Source organism: Alosa alosa, chromosome 6 (genome assembly GCF_017589495.1).
Source record: "Alosa alosa isolate M-15738 ecotype Scorff River chromosome 6, AALO_Geno_1.1, whole genome shotgun sequence".
Taxonomy (NCBI): Eukaryota; Metazoa; Chordata; class Actinopteri; order Clupeiformes; family Clupeidae; genus Alosa; species Alosa alosa.
This window is the reverse complement of record NC_063194.1, coordinates 21709806-21725548: the sequence shown is the minus strand read 5'-3', so window position 1 is coordinate 21725548 and position 15743 is coordinate 21709806. Positions and strand designations below refer to the sequence as shown.

The 15743-nt window shown below is 41.3% G+C and overlaps 1 protein-coding gene across 1 annotated transcript; it reads right to left on the bottom strand.

Annotated features, from left to right (window-relative positions):
• Nucleotides 1-13979: 13979 nt before the first annotated feature.
• On the bottom strand, nucleotides 13980-15682 carry LOC125296690. Its single transcript, XM_048246733.1, has 3 exons — nucleotides 14520-15682; nucleotides 14354-14402; nucleotides 13980-14202 (listed from the first exon to the last, which is right to left on the bottom strand). Exons 1-3 carry the CDS (start codon nucleotides 15657-15659, stop codon nucleotides 14066-14068), a joined length of 1326 nt encoding a protein of 441 aa, XP_048102690.1. The 5' UTR covers nucleotides 15660-15682; the 3' UTR covers nucleotides 13980-14065.
• Nucleotides 15683-15743: the final 61 nt, after the last annotated feature.

The window sequence follows — 15743 nt, the reverse complement described above, 5'->3', positions numbered from 1 at the left end:
AATGAAACTACAATGAATATTTACAATTACTTACTAGTCACGCACAGGTTTTTGTGGCTACCTCTCCCTTTTGGAAACTCTAAAATTGATATGATAGCTTTCTTCTGTCTCTTGACCCCCTTTCGTTTCCCCCTCTTCCTCTCTATGAAGCGGGTTGAGAGCAGTTAGACATTCTCTGGGGCAGTGCACGTTTAATATGGAGCCCAGGAGGTGAAATTGCAAGAGTTTTTATGTTTTTGTATTACTAAATTGTACATTTTACTAAATGTTGTGCTCATTCTAGTAGATTGTGCACTCATTTTAGTCAACCGTGCTTGTTCTACTAATTCTACTAATTTTACTATACGCATACTTATTTTACTCATGCGCTGAACACAACAAAACAAAATCTCTCATTGGGTCCTCAGGCTCTGTGTAATAAAATGTGCAAAGGCCTAAATCGTTTGCAAGTTTTCACTACATTGTTAGTACATTTTCATGAAATCCTTTACATGTTAAATAAACCGTTCACACATTTACACTAAATATTCCCACATTTGAATGAAATGTTACATGTTTTAACTTCTCTTTGATTCGTGGCACTTATGGATATAGACTATTTAATAAAACTTCATTGTAGTTTGTGAAAATCACTTGCTTAGCACGGTTTTCTTGTTAGGAAAAGTAATTTGAAGAGATGACTAAAAAAAAACTTTAGGTTTACATTGTTGGCATTAGAAGATGCTCTCAATAGTTGGTCGCTTAGCCTATGTTCAGATTGCTTCTTTATTTGACAAGAAAAGTTGGCCAGGGCACTGTTTTAATTTGAAAATCCACTCGCAGCAAAAAGCAGTTGAAGGAGTTTTACTGCCATAACAAAGTGTATCACAAGCTAATCACAAGTTAACAATGGCTAACATGCTAGTTTTTCAAACGACTGCAATAAAGACCCACGTTGACCATACCAGTATATTGGCCCTACGGCACGCTGTTTTTTGACAGCTGACCAATCACAAGTGGATTACCGAGACCTGTGGTCCGGCTGCTTTTTGGAACAAAAACGATGGCAGATTTTTTAAAAGCCGAATAAGTGGTCTGCACAACTTCTTGTCAGAAAAAATACGCCTAGTCTGTACGTAATCTTAAGGCCCATGAAAACTTCATGGTTATCGCTGAATGTATACACTCAATGAATCTCACAATTCCGGATTCCTTTATACTGGCAAATCAACTTCCTAGTAAGACTCTTTTCTGTCGTTGTTGGGAGCAACGTTGACGATAAAGAAAAATAGCTTGACATGACGAGTAAAAAGACTAGCCTAAATGAACGTGTAGTAGGCTTAAAGCATCGTGAATGCAGCATGGCTGCACTATACCACCACGCCACTATGAGTGCAAACTATCAATTTGAGAGCTCACGACCGATGATCCGAGGAATATTTTCATTCATACATTTAAAAAAATATAGATTCAGAATTTTAAATAAACTTTAAGACAACTGACTGACTACCATGCCACCCAAAAAGAGGCCGCTTTCGTTCAGCGTTCAGACTTCACACGTTTCGGTTTTAGCAAAATGCAAAAAATAGCTCCAGATAACATAGCAGCACAGATGCCTCATGTGACTGTAGCGGAAGCTAGCTCTGCAACTAGCGCTAGTGAAGATGTCACAGCCACTGCTGGGACACTGACTGATGATGAGGAGATAGAATCTGAAAATGAGGATGAAGAGGCTGGGATCGGGACTGATACAACGGAGGGACTGCCGGAGAACTTGGGACTCAATCATAGGCGATGGTGGAAGGGAAAAAAATCCCTGGCTGTTTACAGACAAGGGTGGCCTTGGATGCACTGCCTGTAAGGTAGCAAAGACACTCTTGCTTACAGAGAAAAAGACAGGTGTACATTTATCGGATGCCTCGATTAATGGGACAGTGAGTAGCCCTGTTCAAAAGCAGTTGCGGAAAAAAAATGACCAATCAATCATGACAGTATTGCTCACAACCGAGCTATGGAATATGGAATTAGCAGACCTTAAAAAGAAAGATGTCCTTCCTACAAAAGTTGTGGAATTAAATTCCTCTGCGTTAAACGTGACAGCCAGTTCATTCAGGGCAGCTTATACTGTCGATTGCCTTACACAAAATTACACCATTATGAAACTCAATGAGCTGAATGGTGCTTCAGTGGGCCCTGCTCACCGATCTGACTACTCCTGTGCCTCCATTGTGCAGCATATTGCAGAAGAGATGAAAACAAAACTTATTTCTCACATTAAGCCACTTGATTCTCGTGTCAGTATAACGCTAGACGAAAGCACCATTCATGGACGTGCTTAGATCATATATGTGCGGTGCGATGTCACAGTGAATGGGGATATGGACAATCTATTTTTTCAATTAGTTGAATTGGACCGGGAACGGACTCGGAAGCCATTTACAATGCACTACTCAGTAGTCTCAAGGGAGCTGGACTGGATACGGAATTTCTTCAGAAGAACTTAGTGTAAGTGTAGATGGGGCTGCGATTCTAACAGGGAGACAGACGGGACTAATAGAAAGATTGAAGAAGGATTTCCCCCGACTACAGACTGTGCATTGCCTTGCACATCGTTTGCAGTTAGCTGTCAGTGATTCATTGAAAATTGTGGCAGGGTGTAATCATTTGGAATTTTTCGCTTTCCACGAAAAATGCAAGGGAGCTAGAGCAAGCTGCCGCGGAATTGAACATGCAGATTCTTAAAATTGGCACAGTTTCAAGACAGTTAAAGCTGTGCTGAAGGACTTCCCTGTGTTGGCACGTCACTTTACAATGGCCAGTGAAGATGTCTCGCGTACCGGCGCAGAGAGGGCCAATTACACTGGTTTCCTTAAGGATCTGATGGATTTCTCTCTGATTTAGCGACCATGAAAGACGTGCTACAAGGTCTCCCTGAAATTACAAAGACGGGACACATTTTTAGTTGATGCCAGCAGACATATTCACTAAACGATCGAGGTGCTGTCTGCTATGAAAGAACAACGGGGGGAAACAGAATTGAAAGTACACACAAGCATAACCAGTGGCCTGCTCAAAGGTTAGACGCTTACCAAGACGCAGCCTAAAATAAATAAGCCCCAAATTTACCAGGCAATCGTTGACAGTCTCACTAAACGTCTTCCAGACAATGAGCTATTGATCATGTTAAAGCCTATGGATCAGCACTTTTGGCCCAAAGAGAGAACAATAGTAGGCCTAGCTATGTATTGTCCCTCTTTGTAAATACAAGCTGAGTCCAGCTGAATAAGTTCCCCAGATGTTCACTGCCTTAATTAGGCTACCGTTCAATTAATTATTTATTTTTGTGTTAGACCTTTACAATTGCGCCTGTACAAGTAGCCGGAGCTGGGCTGAAGCCACAAACAACATTTTCAACAAAAACCTTTTTCTACTTTCAAGTCTCTTCTCAGTCCTCCACCACCGCTATCATCTACTTCACTGTCAGCAGATGACTCTGCAATATTTTGAACCCTGAAAAAAGTGCCCAGTTTGATTAGCTTTTAAGGAGGGTTTGCCTTGTGTTGACATGGTGGCATCGTTAGATTCTTTCTCTCCTGTTGATGAAGAAGAGATTTCTCTACTGCTTCAGCGAAATCGTCCCAACATGCCCTTTAGATTCTGCCCTGTCTACTCTTATGCAGTCTATCGCCTGCTGTACTGTCGACCGTCACGCATGTGTTTCATTCTTCACTTAGTTCTTGAATAGTTCCTTCTCCTTTTTAACAGGCAAGGGATACACCTTTGCTCAAGAAAAGTACACTTTTCATGTACACTTTTCAACTCCTGTAAAGACCTACAGACCTGTCTCCCTTCTTCTTTTCTTGTCATAGGTTCTGGAGAATGTGGTCTTCAAGCAAGTCTGTGCCTTCCTATATCAGAACAACCTACTAAACCCTAAGCAGTCTGAGTGGTCATTCTACTGAACTGCTCTTCTGTCTGTGACTAAATGTGACATCTAAAAGTGGCTAAATCCTCTGCTCAGTCATCAGTATTAATTCTACTAGACTTATCTTGGTGTTCCCAGCTAAAACAGCTATTCCCCAACAGATTAACATCCAGTTTAACTCATCTTCACTGACATCAACTAGATCGGCATGTAACTTGGGGGTCATAATTGATGATCAACTTAACTTCTCTGTAGCCTCAATTGCAAAATCATGTTGGTTTGTCCTTATATTAGGAATGTCAGACCTTATCTGACACAAGATTCCACACAACTTCTTGTACAGACCATGGTTATCTCCAAACTGGACTATTGTAATTCATTGTTAAACCTCTCTAAGAATGAACTACTAGAATTCCCAGCCAATTGCGTGTGTCTGCATGTGAGAGTGCTTGCTGTAAGTGTGTGTACTTGTGGGTCTATGTGCATATGTGTGTGTGTGTGTGCTTGTGTGAGTATGTGTGTGTGTGTCCAATTGAGTGAACTCCTCCTCTATGTGTGAGACTTTGAAGAACATCTCTCGCTCCCCTCCTCAGCTGAATGTCAGCCTTTTTTCGGCCAGATGTGGTGCCTTCTTTAATTTTGCAAGTGAGTAACCAGCCCTACATGCCCGGATGTTCTGACTCTGGAGTTCCACCACGTTCACTTTCCTAGAGTTTGAGGATGCATATTTTAATGTGATAAAATATGAGGATGCATATTTTAATGTGATATCCTCAAGCGTGGTCGTAGGGTCGCTTGCGCCAGCCACTAGTGTCATTAGGAGGCACCAGTTCTTGTTCTGTGCTGTACAGTTGTCCACCTAGTAAATTACATGCTTCGCATTAAATGCTATGCCACTTCCCCTGCCTTCCTCCCAGCAATGCCTTCATGCCATGTTATGGAAGTACTGTTCTTCTAGGCAAAAGAAATTTCCCGACACACCAACACACCTACACATAGAACATGCATCTGAACTGTTCTACTGTTGGGCTACCGTGCTTACATACAAAATAGCTTGTTAATCTTGACTCTGTTGACTCACGTTCCATGCAGTGCAGTACAACGAAGTTGCAACGTAATTCTTTCATGTCCAAAACTATTGTTGTTGTTATTATTATTATGACCGCCGCACAGCGAAGTCAGTTTTTCGTGTTGATTCCCCCCCCCCATGCAGCTGACTGTATAATGTGATTAGGCCTATTTCTGAGATTCTTTTTAACCATGACATATACACAATTTCGGGTTGAAAACGTAGCCGAATCTCAGAAATAATCACGTTATGTAGTCAGCTTAAGACGTCTGCAGGTGGCTACATGAAGTCGAATCCCCCTATTGGCCTGCACATGTGTGCACGTAGTGTGTAATGTCGTGATGTGTAATGTGATGAACCATCTTATGACATTGATTCTCAGAGAATGTTACGTTAAGTAGGCTAACCTTCCATTTTCCAAACAAAAAATCAAAAGATGAAGCAAACCCGACCTTTCGCGTTTGTGTTGGGGAGCAATGTTCCAACATTCCATTTACTTACTATGCGAGAGTAGGGAAGAACTGGTAGCCTGACGAGCCAGACCCACATCAAGATGTAGGGTCTGGGAACTTACCATAGGCACTGCTCAATCCGAGGAGCGGGATAAACGGTTGTCTTTCAAATTTCCTCTGCACGCAATAGGATAGCGCTACAACTCATGAGTCCCATGCATTTTCCCACCAGCGGAGCTAGTTGGCTAGTTGATCAAACTTTGCATACTTAAAAAAAGCTTAAAAAAAGCTTAACTCGAGTCACGATTCAATGACCGCTGTTCGCCAGCAGCAGCATCCATCTTCTTTGTTTTCAAGTCGCAGGAAATTCACGCGGAACTGTCGCCAACTCTATACACCAGAGGTTCCCAAACTTGAGACTGCTGAGGCCCACATTCAATTCTGAAAATGTTCTGCCACCCACCCAAACATTTTATTCACAACTCGAGACTGAGATAATTATTAATTTAATGTAATTCGAACAGCAGCTCTCACAAGCTTAAAACATGGCAAAAATCATAACACCATAGGCCTAAATTGTTATATGAGGTGTGCAACATACACACATCTGACAAATGTACAGTAAATTAAACATACATTTAAAATACACATAAATCAGGGAGTAAAAGTTAACAGACAGCTCTCACAAGCTGAAAACGCATAGGCAGACATAGGCCAAGCTCTAAAGACCAGAAAATGCTTAAAGTCCATAACTTTATTACTCCATAACATAAGTCCATAACTTGTTAATAGAGGTGTTCAACATGAATGGACGCTTTACATAAATTGAAACATTTACAAAACTTCAATGCACTGCAAATCATGTTAGGAAGTTACCTAACCTAATGAAAAGGGTGATACTGATGCATAGCACCTGTCAAATTCTTGATGTCTGGCTGAATGGATGTCAGCTTTAAGCGGAGATCAGGCTCAACATTCAGTTTATTCCAATACTTTGTTTTTAATGCCACAAGCACTGAAAACCCAGTTTCACACCGATATGTTGTGGCAAAAGGCATCAGAAACAACAATGCCTTGTTTGACAGATCAGTGTATACATCCAGACATGTGCTAAGTCCTCCTGTGTGAAGACAAGTTTTAAAGCAGTATTGCAAGATAACTCCACAAGGCTGTCTTGCTCCCTTGAACTCAGACCTGCGAGGGCACCCTCATCATGTGAGACAAATGGATTCTGTATCCAGCTATGTTGCTCGCTGAGCACCGGGAACAAACAACCGGGGAAAAAAACACAAACAACTAAAGCAAAACAAAAGGCCAATAATTGACACTATTACTGTTCATTAGTGTCTATTGAATATGTTTTTAAAGAAATGCTGCCAATTTGGTGTTTAACTTGATGTTATACTTGATAAGTATTGATAAATGGTGCATTGCCACTTTAAGAGAGTCTAAACTGTTCTCATAACGTCCTTTTGCCAGCTATTGCTCTCAATGGATAAGGCTGATAGGCACTCTAGCCTTGTTTGTTTGCACCACATTGACAACACAATATTAAGTTATTACAAGGAGCCTTCATTGTTAGGATATGGAAACATGTAATGAGTTGCTGCTAGCATGACATTTCTGTTTGCAGTTGGCCATTAAAAGTGCAGTATGAGCATGGTAGCCACCTAGCTATCTGAATGGAATAGGCTATGTTTCAATCGGCATTATGCTTAACAAACGCTAGTTAGTCTGTTAACATTCATATTTGCAAGCCTCCAAGTACAGACATCATCACTTTAAATCCTACCTGTTTCCTTTCACGGTCCACTTATTTAACTGCTGTTGCATCCCTTTGACATGCCATCTCCTTTTCCCTCTTTTCTTTTTCTATTTTAGTCGCCAACAGCTTTTTTTTGCTGTATCCATCTTTTTCCATAGACGGCAACTCACTACTCGTGAGGGCCTATCTGCTCGCCTAGCCACGGCCCCCACTCCCTCTTCTTTGTCAAAATTCCCACGATGGAATCTTATGAGATAGGGCTCTACCTAGCCTGTTAGTCCCCTCCTAAAATGTTATAGAACATTGAGAAAATGTTGAAATGATTTAGAAACGAACAGCAGTAGCTACATATAGAAAATACCAAATATATAATTTTATTTTGTTTACCATCGCTTTGGCGCCCCCATGGAGCTGTGCCCCTATGCGCTGCATATAGCGCATACCCACTTTTTGCGCCACTGCCCCGGAGCTGCGTCTTGTAAATTTGTAAATGTAAATTTGCACAGCAACAATGTACATATGTTTACAACAGTTTGTGGATATTACCCTGACTGAGATATTCTTCTGTTAAAATGGAAATTAAAGTAATGTTTCAAAGTTAAGTTTGTACATGACAGCAATAATGTGCACTCATGTTACATGGATATTATTTTTTGACTAAGGTATTCTGCTTTTATCATATAGTAAATTTCTAGATGTAAAATCACATCCAGGGATAGTGGGGGTCACCAGTCTCTGGCACGGTTATTTTGGGGGTCGCGGGTTGAAAAGTTTGGGAACCCCTGGGTTTGACGATAAGTTTTGTCGGTGGATAAAAGCAATGTACACCAGCCCTGTTTCTTTAGTGAAAACAATACACTATCAAGACGGGTTCCAATTCAAAGAGGTACAAGACAAGGAGACCCTCTCTCTCCACTCCTCTTTACTATCTACATTGAAGTTCTTGCAATAGCCATAAGACAAAATAAAAATATTACAGGGATAGCAATAGGGAAGGAAATACATAAATTAGCCTTTTATGCAGATTATATAATACTTTACTTGACTTCACCAGAAAACTCAGTACAACATTTGGAGTGATTGAAGAATATAGTAAAACTTCAGGATATAGAATAAATAAAAGTAAATGTGAGGGTTTAACCATTGGAATGCAAATGAATCAATGGCTGAAAGATAGTTATAACATTAAATGGGAAACAAAAACCATAAAGTATTTAGGTATTTATAAAGTAATGATTTGAATGATTAATATAAAAACAACTATGCTTCTTTGGAATTAAAGATAAGACAGGACTTATAGGTGGAATTTAATTCCTGATGGAATATATAGTAGAGTTGAGACAATTAAGATGATGGTACTCCCACAATTACTTTTTTTTATTTCAAGCACTACCAATCACACTGCCACCAACATTCTTCACTACATGGACTAAGAGAAGTACTTCACTACACCTGACCAATGTGGAAAACACAGCTTACGAACAGCTTGTTGGAGAGGATGTGGTGAAGGCAAGGCAAATCATACTCACATTGTTTTCTCATGTTTGGTAAGAAAGTAATTTTGGGAAGTGGTGGGAAGAGCCGTTACACATATCTTGGATTTAAAAGAAACCCTGACACTAGAAAACTTGGCATAAAACCCAAGATTAAAGCAAAGTACTGTAATCTTTTTAATATCTTGAGACTAACGACACTTAAACAACTGACAAGGCTATGGAAACAACCTAAAAAACCTGTAATACTTTCATGGTACAATACAATAGAAAAAGTTTTGGAAATGGAAAAAATTATACTAAAAACTAAAAATTGTTCAGAAATATGGAATAAAACTTATCCAGAACACATACTCAACAAAATAAATAACTACTTTGAAAATGCATGTGTATAATAGACCTGCCTCTACAATGACACTCATACACACTGACACTCTACTATGACACTCATACAGGCTCACACTCATGCACACATGCATACACTCAGTGCTCAATTTGTAAAGTGGGAGGTGCCGGAGCACAAAGGGGGGGTGGATCCGGTGACTCAAAACGGGGATTTGAGGTTACGGACCAACAACAAAAAAAACCTGCGTACATAGCTCTGACTAAAAAAAAATAAACAACGCGGTGTGTACACCAGGGCAATGTTTATTAACTTCAGAACTTGCAACACACTGCACTGCATGGGTGTAAAATGTAAAAAAAAACATTATCCATTATCAAATTATCGGAAAAAAATAGACAAACACGATAGGCAAATAAAACATATAGGCTATAGTATGCTATATATTGCAATGATGACCATAGTTAATAAACTAGATACAGCTATAATGATTAGTAATTTCTGATTGACCATCTGAATACCTATCTGAACCCCTATCCCCCCGATCCTCCCCAATCAAAACACATCGGAACTGACACATAATATGACACAGAGAGGGAGCGGGAGACACAAACACTCACGTGCGCACACACACACACACAAGCGCGCACACAGACCGGGAAAATAGGAGATACAGGGCAACCAACAAAACAGTCCAACAAGGGGCTAATAACCCTGGCACTATGCTATATATTGCAATGATGACCACCCACACCCAGTAATCAATGATCAACTAGATAAAGCGTGGAAGCGCGATTTCTTCCTACCGTAGCCTAGGCCTACTTGTCCAAAATGGCCCATACAGCATCCAGACCCCCGGCCTCCATTATCCTGCTTCTTTTTCTACACCTATGTCCTTCAGAAATCCATGACCTCACGTAAGGAAAGGGGTTAAACTGGGCAAGCGGCGGGCCGACAAGGCAAATGGGGAGGAGATGGTAAGCCCTGATGACATTCCGCAGGCTATCGATGCAAAACTGCTGGCAGAGCGTATCAACTTCTCTCTCCCCGAACAGCGCATCACCCTCCTGTGACCAGTATTATGGATATGTGGATGAAGCACTTTCAAATCCTTGATTAGCTTGTTGTATCCTGTTTGGTCTTTCCCCTATTTCTAAAGACTAATAAGAAAGATATCAACATTGAACACTACACAAACAGTAATTTATTTATTTTTCGTTTAGGCGATTTATTTTTTATATTGACTTAATTGACCGATCCAATAAAAAAGGTTCCGGATCCAACGTCGGAGGTGCCGGAACATGTTCCGGCGTGTTCCGGCTCAAATTAAGCCCTGCATACGCTCATATACATACACACATGCACACATGTAAGCCAATTTATTTATTTTACATGGTTTCAGAGCCTCATTTGACAGCACCTCTGAGCACAGTACACAGACAGGCAGAGGATCATGTTCAGGTCCCACACTTGTGAATCCTTAGCCTAGAAATCTAGACGCACCCTAGCGGCAGCTAGTCTAGCAACTCTCCGTTGGCTTGTGAACTCGAAAAATTTAACTTCTATCAGGCCAATCAAATCGTGTATAGAGTCGTTAGGCGGGCTTAACATAATGATTGATGGCAGAGTTGCAACGGTTTGTCTTGAATTCCCTGCTACTTGAAAACAAACTAGATGTACCGCATAGCGGTACAAAAATATGACCGCCAGCAGTCCTGTACATCTGTTCCGCGAAAAATAAATCACACTTCAATTTGTCTCCATATTTTACTCCATCCCCCACTCTTGAAACTTTTGTGTATGCTTGTTTGGCATGCCTGAGTGTGTGTGTGCGGCTGCACAGAAAGTAGCCTACTGGTGCTGAAAAGGTGAATAGATTGTAGAATAGCCAAAGAAGATGTAGCATTGTTATAAAACCTTTAAAATCTCTAAACAATCACAAGTAGGGCAGTTCATCACAGTTCATCCATTGCAACTGGATTGATGAAAGGTCACTTACACCTGTAGGCTACATTGTATTTGGGAAAAGCAAAAGGTATCAGCATAATGTTATTTATTTTTTTTTTAATTTTTTTTTTTATGTATTTTAAACAAAACATCTCTGTCAGTTCCATGCCGTTTTCAACAGCTATCAAAAACAAAGGTCATTTTGGATGGATGGATTTTTTGTGAATGTTTCTTCTTCTACATAAGATTTTAGTCATCTTTAGTTCATGTAATACTTTATTGTCAATGCACAAATTAAGTAACAGTAGTCTGAAACGTTATTGTTAATGCACAAATTAAGTAACAGGGGTTGGTGGTGGTCCCGGGGACGAAAATGAAATTTTTCCGTAAAAAGTCTAGTGGGGCTACATACCCACCAAATTTCATGTACCCGGTGGTTCGTGTCCAGGGTATCAATGACCAAAAAAATTCAGGGAGTAGATGACGGAAAAAATCTTGAATTGTGTGCATGTGTGCGCAGTACAAATTTATATGTTTATGTGTGGGGTGTGTGTGTGTGTGTGTACAAAAGCGTGCTTGTGTGTTTTGCCTGCGCGATGTGTGTTTGTGCATGTGCATGCATGCGTACATATGTCTACTGTGTGAGTATGTGTCATAATTATGATTACTGTAAATGTATGTGTGTGTGCGCAGTGTATCTGTTTATGCACATGTGTGCACATGGAATGGGTTAACATGACCCCTGGAGGCAAACATACGGAAAAAAATTGGTCATCCTAGGCCCAACAGTTCTCAAGATATTCACAGAGAACTGTGTCTGCCCCACCTCCTTTGGGGGTCCAGTCCAGCGGGGCTACAGATCAAAACGAAGAATGATCGGTTCCATGCTATCCATGTGGGGTACATGCCCACCAAGTTTTGTGTACCCCGGTCTTTCAGTGTCCCGAATCCTTGTTGGTGTATGCGTCACTAAATGTACACATAAATTATTTTATTGTAAGGCCCCCATGAACGAAAGTACACAAAACTTGGCATGCATTCGAGGGTGTCATAATGATCCTACACTTTTAATTTCGTGCAGTTTTGACCTTGTCAGCCAGAGATATTGTGATGAAAACACCTAATTTTTTGCTTTTAATTTTTAACTAGGTGGTGCTATACATGAAATAAGTGGTAATGGGATGGGTTGACATGCCCCCTTAAGACCAACATACATAAAAAAGGTGGACCTCCTAGGCCCTATGGTTCTCGAGATATTCACAGAAAACTGTCTCCGGCCACCTACAGGCCAGTTGGTGTATAGTAACATAAATTAATTTATTGTGTGGCCCCCCATGAACGGAATTCCACAAAACTTGCATACAGAGGGTGCCATACAGAGGGTGTCATAATGATCCTACACTTCCAATTTCGTGCAGTTTTGACTATGTTAGGTCACAGATACCTTCAATTACAACACCTCATTTTTACTTTTTTGTGTTTAACTAGGTGGCGCTATACAAGAAATGAGTGGTTATGGAATGGGTTGACATGGCCCCTTGAGATCAACATACAAAAAAAAATGGTCCTCCTAAACCCTACGGTTTTCGAGATATTCACAGAAAACCTTTGTCTGCCCTACCCTCCTTTTTCGGGGTCCAGTCCAGCGGGGGGGCTACAGATCAAAACGAAAAACGATGGTTCCATGCTATCCATGTGGGGTTACATGCCCACCAAGTTTCGCGTACCCCGGTCTTTCAGTGTCCCGGGAATCATTGGACGAAATTTGGGCATGCACGAAAAGAAAAAAAATCTGACTAAACCTATATGACCGCCGCTTCGCTGCACGGCGGTCATAATAAGATGGATGTTGCTGTTGGCGAACAGTGTGACACGAGTTAAGCTTTTATTAAGTTGGCAAAAGTTTGAACTAGCCAACTAGCTCCGCATGGGACTCATAGCGCTGTCCTATTGCGTGCAGAGGGAATGTGAAAGACAACCGATTATCCCGCCACTCGGACTGAGCACTGCGAACGGTAAGTGCCCAGACTCTACATTTTAATGTGGGGTCTGGCTCGTCAGGCTAGTGAATCCTAATGACAGGTAGTCACCGGAGTACTTCCTACGAGTCCTTTTCTTCAAAGGTTCATCGCTGTGAGCTTCTGATTTGCTTGAAACATTAACTTTAGGCCCAATTTTTCCACCTGACAACCAGCGCTCCATTATTATTCACATTAATGTGTCTTATGGTGCTGGACATTTAGTTGCTTGGAAACAAACAATGTATCGGAAAGTTACCTATCCACTCGTGCCCTATTTCTGCCCGAACGTGTGCCACTTATACAAACCACAACCAAGACTGCGGATTCCTAAACAAACGCAAAACACAACACACAACAATCACATACAAATACATGCTAGCCTAGGTTTACTGTAATAACAATGTAAGTGCACAGATAGTAGCTAATACAACCTCAAATAATTTCACAATCAAGACCTCCCTCGAGACATTAAGTATGCCACGGCGGGCTAATAGAACTAAAACCAAATATCCTACGTTTGGTGGTTCGGTTGTCAGCACTAGCTGTTTTCTGTTTTTCTGTTAACAATGTAACAGTGTGTGATCCCCCATTGTTTTTAAATCTTGTAGTGTGTAGATGTTTCCGATCAAAGAGAAGATCATCAATTGAGATTATTTTTATGTGTGTGATGCCACCCGATTTTAAAATCCTGTAGCTATAGGCTAGTTTAAGACCGACATAGTAACAGTTCTAAAATCGTGATAGCCTTGTTGATAAACTGCTTATTTCTTTAATGTCTGGAGCATTTGGTCCAGTGATCTTTGAAGTTGCTGCGGCTTTATAAAGTTTATGATGATGGCGGCACAAAATTCATAATCCATAACTCGCAATCAGATTTTTTTCTTGCTTTCCAACCGCGGTAAGAAAACATCCATACTGTCCCAGGCCTACTCTGCGGTACATCTAGTTATCATTATAAACAAAGATAGCTAAAAAAACTCTGAGATGAATGCAAAGTTTTTATTGAAATCAGGTGAAATAGGTTGATGTGTGTGTGCATGTGTGTGTGTAAGGAGTGGGGCAGCTGATTGTTCAAGGTTCAGATGAGCCTTGAATGCAGCAAGTGAACATCCTGATGAAAGAGAAGCGCTTACGAGTCCTCTGTCCAGAAGCTGCAGTGGCAGCATCAGATGGAGACTGAGGGGCAGTGGCCTCTGGATGTTGATCAGCTGGAGAAGGAAATCCACATAATTAATGAGAAATGAGAATAAACTTTATAATTATTCTACTACTAATGATAATAATAACACATGGAACTGGAAGAAAATCATATTCAGTATTGATAATAGAACTACACTATAAATGTCTGATAAAACTTGCCAGAAAAGCCATTGGTGGGAGACACTTTCTTGCAGCCTCTTTTTGGCATCTGATTTAAAACAAAATGATGATGATGAGGTTAATTACCTGCATAAATAAACAGAACAATGTACAACTGTGAGAAAAATAATAACAACCATAGCATGAGTCCTACAGTATATTGTACCTTAATTTTTAAGCTCAGTTTGGGTGTCTTTAGGGTAGTCCTGCTTGTTTGCCCTTCATCTACAGCAGGGACTGACTGAAGAGAGGGTGAAGCACTATGGGCTGATGGGACAGAAGTGGCTTCAGCATCACCCTGGGGAAGCAGTTCCCTTCTCAGTGCTGTGAGCAAGATGTTATCAAAGGACACATCCTGTGTCTCCACTGCTCTCTGCAGGACAGCCTCTGGTCCAAACTCCTTCAGGAGGAACTTATCCATGGTTTGGTACATTGCCTGAATCTTTACGTTGCCCGGATAAGTGTAGAAGTTTAGACTTCCTGAATGGCTGCTGAACTCAGAGAGGATTTTCTCAATCAACTCCCTGGAGGAGTCCATCACGTCAGCAGAAGCAGTTGGTTGATCTCTGAGTTTGGCCAACAGTCTTAGCATTAGAACAGTGACCAAGCAGCCATTGTCACTGCTGCCCGAACCAACCACAGAGGCCACAGGGGAAGAACACGCAGTTATGTCTCCATCAGTGATGGCATCTGAGTGCAAACTGGTGAGCTGATCAGAGAATTTAGAGCTTGATGGTCTGCTTGCTGAGCTATGAGGCTGCTCCAGTTCCACTGTCGACTCCACCTGAACGATATCCATTACTTGGCTAACCATCAGCCTGGTGAACAGCCCTAACACGTTTTTAAGTTTTTGTGAGGCAGACTTTGACTCACAGCTTGCAGTGCCAGATCGTGTGCTCTGGCTCCTGGGGGATGACGGTGTGCCTCTGACATTGTCCTCTGCATTAGAGGGAGCAGATTCAGAATAGCACAATTCTGACAAGAACCTCTTGATCAATCCAGAAAACAGCCCGCCATAGTGACCTGGGACTGCATCAACCAGATGGGGAACTTCTCCCTCAGTGACACTTTTCTCTTTGTCAGGGGATGACAACCTAACCTGGGCATGTCTCTTTAGCTCGGAATCAACCATGTCCATTACTTGGAAAGTCATGACTCGAGTGAAGAGATCTGCAACTTCACTAAATGCACGTGAAGGGGACGTGGTGTCTCGATCCCAAGTTGCAGTATTAGGTCTGGAAGGATCCAGAGAGCTACGTGGGCGACTACTGGCATAAGAGCTGGAGGACATTTTGGACGAGGCCATATCTTCACCTGCTTTCCATGTCACAAGGGGAGTAAGTGGCTGCAGCAAATTCTTGATGGCCTCCTCAGCATGCGTGTAAACTAA